The sequence below is a fragment of the Myotis brandtii genome, unplaced genomic scaffold (assembly GCF_000412655.1).
Source record: "Myotis brandtii unplaced genomic scaffold, ASM41265v1 scaffold247, whole genome shotgun sequence".
Lineage (NCBI taxonomy): Eukaryota > Metazoa > Chordata > Mammalia > Chiroptera > Vespertilionidae > Myotis > Myotis brandtii.
In genome coordinates, this window is record NW_005359352.1 from 139294 (window position 1) to 146114 (window position 6821).

The 6821-nt window shown below is 56.3% G+C and overlaps 1 protein-coding gene across 1 annotated transcript in view; it reads right to left on the bottom strand.

Annotated features, from left to right (window-relative positions):
* The window catches only part of GREB1 (growth regulation by estrogen in breast cancer 1), a 53552-nt gene that overhangs the window by 30318 nt on the left and 16413 nt on the right, over positions 1 to 6821 (bottom strand). Inside the window, exons 6-10 of the mRNA XM_014540529.1 lie at positions 6725 to 6777; positions 6503 to 6684; positions 4033 to 4146; positions 3428 to 3571; positions 2175 to 2360 (exon numbers count right to left, since the gene is read on the bottom strand). Of these exons, the coding sequence (XP_014396015.1) occupies positions 2175 to 2360; positions 3428 to 3571; positions 4033 to 4146; positions 6503 to 6684; positions 6725 to 6777 (679 nt within the window). The remainder of the gene's footprint in view (positions 1 to 2174; positions 2361 to 3427; positions 3572 to 4032; positions 4147 to 6502; positions 6685 to 6724; positions 6778 to 6821) is intronic.

A 6821-nucleotide genomic window follows, 5' to 3' on the forward strand; every position in this document is an offset into this window, starting at 1 on the left:
AAGCTTGACCTCATGGTCCAAACCTGTGGTCCCACGTGGCTGAGTGATATAGGCTGCGGGAGGTGCAGCAAGTAAACAAAGCTTGATCAGGTGCATGTAACTGAGTAGATTTGAAACTCACGAGAACATTGTAAACATATTGACCGCCCCCACCCCTTACTTTCCTCGTGGAATCTGCTATAAAATAAAGACATGGCTTGCAGGCCATGGCGCTGTCGCTAGCTCTCCATCGGAGAGGACAGCTCCCACCCAGACCCAGCTTTCTTCTCTTATCTGTCCTTTCTCCATCCTTCACCACCTCCTCTCAGGCTCACCAAACCTAGCTGTGCTGGCTCAGCACAGGCAGGTGACAGTGGGCAGGTGACAGTGGACAGGTGCTAGTGGGCAGGCGACAGTGGGCAGGTGCTAGTGGGCAGGCGACAGTGGGCAGGTGCTAGTGGGCAGGCGACAGTGGGCAGGTGCTAGTGGGCAGGCGACAGTGGGCAGGTGCTAGTGGGCAGGCGACAGTGGGCAGGTGCTAGTGGGCAGGCGACAGTGGGCAGGTGCTAGTGGGCAGGCGACAGTGGGCAGGTGCTAGTGGGCAGGCGACAGTGGGCAGGTGCTAGTGGGCAGGTGACAGTGGGCAGGTGACAGTGGGCAGGTGACAGTGGTGAGCATCTCTAACATCCGGATGCCCCCCTGTGACACCTAATTCTTATTATTCAAAAAGTGACTCCTGTTCACGTGGAGGAAGCCTAAAAGGTCATGAACTTGGTCTAAACAAGCTTCCAAAGCACATGGCATCCATGAAAGAGAAAAATAGAACGAAAGGACAGTGGAAGTACTGAGGAAGAAATCACTAGAAAATTGTTTAAAAAATAATAACATGAAGTGATATGAAAAAATAGCAAATAAAGTTTCAGAACATATAGAGAACTGAAATGCATAAATATGTCACTATATTTATATACTGTATATGAGGCCCCTAGAACCATAGGATATGCAAAAACTTCACTCCTAGTAACTCATTCTCAAATTGCCCCCCTTAAAAAGCAAATTGCCACCCTACGTGGTTTGTCTCAGTGGACAGAGCACATGCCCGGGTTGTGGGCTCAATCCCCAGTAGGGAGCGTGCAGGAGGCAGCCAATCAATGATTCTCTCTCATCATTGGTGTTTCCATCTCCCTCTCCTCCCTTCCTCTCTGAAATCAATAAATATATATATTTTTTAAAATCACATTGCCCCCCTGTGGGACGTGGTGTGCCCCGTGTTGGGAACCACTGCTATAGAGCTGAAGTCCTCGGCCTAAATTCTCAAACGTGAGCGTAGGGAATTACTGCAGGCCGCCAGGCTGTTGGTAGAGGGTCTCACTGCGTCAGCTTACCGCCAGGCCCTGGCGCCGGGCAACACCGGTTTCACCGCCCCCTTAGCGCCAGGGCTGCCATCACTCGAGTTGTTGCCAATCATTTAATAGAGAAAAATTTTACTTGTTTGATTTGTTCACTAGCATCTCTTGGATGCCTAGTGAGATTGACTACGTTCGACACTGGTTTCCTGCCGGTATTTTCCGGTTTACATGCCCAAGTTTTATGTCTGGGTGAGTGGAGGAAAGAACACCACGTTTCTACTGAGAACACCCGTCCCCACCCAGCCTCGGCTGCGGAGCCCTGAGCTCCCCTCCAGCAGAGATTCCAGGTCTGAAACAATAGGGGTCCCGCCACCCACTCGCTGGGCTGTGGCAGCATTTCATTGGATTAGCTGTGGGATCTCCCGAGCCCCATCCCTTTCCAGAACCACTCCCCCCACACCCCTCTGCCCAGCAAGGTTAGGGTTGGGGTCCACGCTGCCATGCTAGTCCTCTCTAACCCGCTCCAATATGGTGTTTGTCCCCCGTCAGACTCCGCCCATCAAGGGTGCCCACACCCCACAGTCGATCATCAGTCTTCACTCAACCCCCGCACGGCAGGTAAATCTTTTCTTAATTATCGCCATAGATTCTGACCTACTTTAAGCCCTTCCCAGCCCCTCAGGGCGTGACCGCTGCAGTCCCTGTAGCATCTGCCAGCACCTTCCCTGGATTCCACCTCCACCAGCCAGTGAGGGCGCCAGTGAGATCAGCGATGCGGGTGCGGGCGCGCCCCCCTGTAGCGATCAGTCCTCAGAGGTCCCCGCGGGCGGGCGGGGAGGGACTCACCCAGCTGCACCAGGTAGTAGACGGTGAGCAGCAGCTGCATCTCCTCCGAGATGGGCTGCAGGGCGGGGGCCCCGTACTGCTCGTAGGCTCTGGAGATGGACTGGGAGTTCTGGTAGCACGTGTACAGGAGCGGGCTCACCACCACGTCGTTCAGGTTCCCGCAGAGGTAGGGGAAGTTCCCGTGGCCTGTGCAGGAAGAGCAGCATTAGCCGGTCAGCGGGCCTCGGGCACAGCCTGGGCTCCCGCCCCCCAGCCCCGCCCACCCCACCACGCCCCGCACCTGCCTTGCTCCATTTCCCTGTCCAGGTGTCCCCAGGGCCACCAGACACACACGGCCATGCAGAGAACACGGCCAGGCGATGCAATGCCGGCCTGCATTTTGGTTGGCCAACGGGGCCCCGTTCCAAACCCACATGTGCCGCTTCTTCCTGAATACCCTGTCCACTTCCGTTTTAAGGAGAAAGAATGGAGTGCCTGCTCTTATTTCCTAGCAGTAAGATACCCCTCCCACTTTCCAGGCACCCCCTCTCCTCTTTTCCTGCAAGCATGACACCAAATGCAGTGTTAATGCACTTCAGAAGAACCTGACTGCACATGTGCATGCGTGTGTGTGGGTACGTGTGGACGTGTGTGTGCATGTGCATGCATGTGTTCATAGATGCCAGCAGTGGGTGCCGTCATCAAGTCCTCACATTTCAAGGTCTCCCACTTCATTAGAAAAAGGGGTTTCTTTAGGTGAGCCCCAAACCAACCTCCACGTAGCAGCCACCCATTAACCCAGTGACACAAAACAGAGATGCAATCTAGTGTTTCATGCATCCCCGTGGTGACCGTGGCTATCCTTGCCCAACCGAAGTCGGACTTCACGGTCAGAAACACCAGCGGCCTCGGGCAACCACGGACCATGCCCAGACCGGCTCCTGGTCCCTTACATCAGCAGAGGCTGAGGGTCCACCTCTCACCGGACGCCCAGCACCGAGCCCGTCACCGGCAGGAGCTCAGGGAGGTGGCGGGAGTGGAGGAAGGAAAGGACAAGTGAACAAGCAAGTGGACCCCCTGGAGCGGAGCAGGGCACTGGCCTGTGGTGGACACTGAGGCGCGCTCTCCCAGCTGGCACCTGGCGGGAGGGAGTGTCCGAGTGCTCTCGGGAGGACACCCTGGGAGTCAGCCCGCAGCGAGGCCCGGATGTGGCCTGTTCCTCGCACCTCCCTCCAGCCGCCCCACCCCCGCCGCGTGCTGCACGCTGCACCTGCCTTTAAATATCACCGGCTTGGCCTTGCATATTTTCAGCAAGTTGTCGGGAACCGACACCGGTTCCCCGGAGGCCACGACGGGAAAGGTGACGGAGGCTGGTCCCACCAAGCCGACCGGGGGCACGCAGGCCACGCCCGCGCTCTCTGGAAAGACAGCGAGTATTAGGAAGACACAGACAAGGCATCCACCCCCGCAGGCCAAGGTCAGGCCGGCCTCCACCTCTGCTACAACCTGACCCTCACCCCCCTGACACACCCACGGGCGCACCCAAGTCTTGGAATCCCAAATTTCTGAGGCCAAAAGCACCTTTAAGGTCACTTGGTCCAACCTTTCCCACCAAGTGACCCCATCTCCTCTCCACTATCCCTGACAGGTGGCAGGCAAGCGCCTTTGCAAATTCCTTTGGGATCAGGGAACTCACTGCCATGCAGGGATCCTAGGCTTTGTTAAGCGACTCGAACACATGGCAGGAGAGCCTTTAGCTGTACCAAAGTCAGCCTCCCTAGAAATCCTCGCCAACACACAAAAACACAGGCCCACACGCGCACACACGCCACCGGCCGGTACCCGAGCCTTGATTTGGGCCAAGGCTCCTGTCACTCACCATACTTAGCTCTGTTCCCCCCTCCCTGGGGGTAGCTGCCTTCCACAGCCGAGGGAGACTCCGGAGACCACCCTTTGTGGCGCTTTTTGGGGGGCCCGGAGTTTGAGAAGATACCTGAAGAACATTCAGAGGGAGGGTTAGGCTGTCACCGGGGGGGGGCTTCAATAGAACAGCCCTCTGACTCGCAGAACACTCACTCATATTTCTTAAAATCACAGTTTGCAATGGGTTTTGGGGTCTATTGGCATCACTAGGCCTCAGGACACCTCCTGCCCGTCACTGTGATGCTTCACTCCAAAGCTGTGCGGGTGCCTGACCTTTAACCCGGAGCCTCAGCTCCTTCGCCTTTAAAAGGGGAGATAAAACCTACCCCGCACGGTGCTTTGATCAGGACTAAAGAGAATCTGTGTGGCCCAGCCGTGGTGGCTCAGTGGCTGAGCGTGGCCCTAGGAACCAGGAGGTCACAGTTCGATTCCCGCTCAGGGCACAGGCCCGGGTTGCGGGCTCCATCCCCAATCAAGCAGGAGGCAACCAATTAATGATTCTCTCTCATCACTGATGTTTCTATCTCTCTCTCCCCCTCTCCCTTCCTCTCTGAAATCAATAAAAATATTTTTTTTAAAAAAAGAATATACGTAAAGCACAGAGTCTGGGCCCAATCAATCAATGGTGGCCTCGGAGACCCACTTCACAGCCTCTCACGCCGCGAGGAACGGCCACACAGTCAAGCCACCACCACACTTCACCACTTGGGGGCAGTACCGATCCACCGGGCTCCTCTCCCCCGCCCAGTCTTGAAAGCTAATTTCAGACTAAAAAAATCAAGGGGAGCAGAGGCTGGTGCCCACTGCTGTCAATGAGTCACCCTGCCCACACTGGGAGACAGCATGCCCGTGACTCACGCTCCGTCCGTGGATTATTCACAATATCAAGAATTTTCGGATGCAAAATTCCCCCTACATTTAGAGCTGCACATTCAATCCTGACTGCATATTAAACTCACCTGAGAAGCTTCTAGAATCCTCCACGCCTGCTGCAGCCCCATCCCACGGAAACCAGACCCCAGCACCTGGGTGGGGAGGGGGCCAGGTGCACGGCTATGCTCCCTGGTGAGTCTAAGGCAGTGGTTCTCCACCTGGGCTGCACATTAGAATCCCCTGGGAATCTTTTTAAAATCCTGATGTCTGGGCCTCATCCTCTGGAAATTCTGTTTCTTTGTTACTAATGTTGTGGCCCCAACCCATCACAAAGAAACAGAATTTCCGGAGGATGAGGCCCAGAAATCAGGATTTTAAAAAGATTCCCAGGTGACTCTAATGTGCAGCCAAGGTGGAGAACCACTGGTCTAAGGAATCTCCAGGGGACATGAACCACTGTTCAGAGCACCGTTCCTCTACGCGTGGCCTGAGGAGGAGCGGGCAGAACCAGTGGGGCGTGTGCAATCGGCCCGTGCCTGGGCCCCGCCCGTCTCGAAAGATCTCCGGAGAACGAGAAAACGCCTCCTTCACATGCGGCCGCCCAAGCTCACGGCAGCTGGAGATGGATGGCTTTACAGTCTTGGAAAAGGGATCCGAGATCCCTCTCACGCCTTCTTAGACGGATAGGAAATCATCTTTAAAAAGTGAGCAAAGAGCCCAGCTGCTGAGGCTCAGCAGCCGAGGGCTGACCCATGAACCAGGAGGTCGCGGTTCCATTCCCAGGCGGGGCACGGGCTCCGTCCCCAGTAGGAGGGGTGCAGGAGGCAGCCAATCAGTGATTCTCTCTCTCTCTTTCTCCCTGCCTCTCTCTCTAAAAATCTAGAAAACATTTTTTTAAAAAGTGAATAAAGAGTTAAAAACATAATCTACTCTGTTGACAAGGAGCTTTCAAACAGGGGGTTCCTTCCACGCTGCAGCCTCTGAGGCAGCTACCGGTCTTGCTGTGTTGAGGTCACAGCACCGACTCCCCGACCTCTGTCCTCAAGTGTCAAGGCCGGTTTGGCTCAGTGGTTGGAGCGTCGGCCCAAGGACTGAAGGGTCCCGGGTTCGATTCCGGTCAAGGTCATGTACCTCAGCTGCAGGCTCGATCCCCAGCCTCAGTCAGGGTGCATGTGGGAGGCAACCAATCAATGTGTCTCTCTCGCATCCATGTCTCTCTCTCTGTCTCTCCTCTCCCTCCCACTCTCTCTAAAAATCAATGGGAAAATACCCTTGGGTGAGGATTAACCAAACAACGAGAAGGCCTGCATCCAACTGCGAAGGGCTGGGCTCGGGCTCTGGGCGGAGGAGCTGCAGACATTCCGCCCTTTGGGTCTCGCACCCAACAGGCTGGAGCCCATGAAGTCTCCCCACTGATGTCCCCAGCAGCTGTCCCTCTGGTACCCAGTGTCTCAGAGGGGGAGGGGGAGGATAACTTGGCATTCTGGGTGACAGTTCTTCATCCCCCAAAGCCTTGACCCAGAGAAGGGCAGACCCCCAGGGGGCACCGCTACCTAGTGCCGAGGGCCGGGGCCCAGCCGGCAGCTTGCCCTTCGCCAGCTGCTGCTGCTGCTGCTGCTGCTGCTGCTGCGGGGAGTCCTTGCCATTGATCACCGCGGGGCTCGCCGCCGAGGGCAGGGAGGTGGGGTCGGAGCCTGGGCCTGCGAGAGAGAGAGAGAGAGAGAGAGAGAGAGAGAGAGAGAGCAGTCCGTGTTGAAAACAATTCCAAGTTCAAGGTGAACGGCACAGGCGTGGCAGAGAAAGGGAACACGGCACCCTGAAGGGCTGGCCGCATCACCAGGCAGCCCCGCGGGGGGCTCCTGGGAGGCCGCT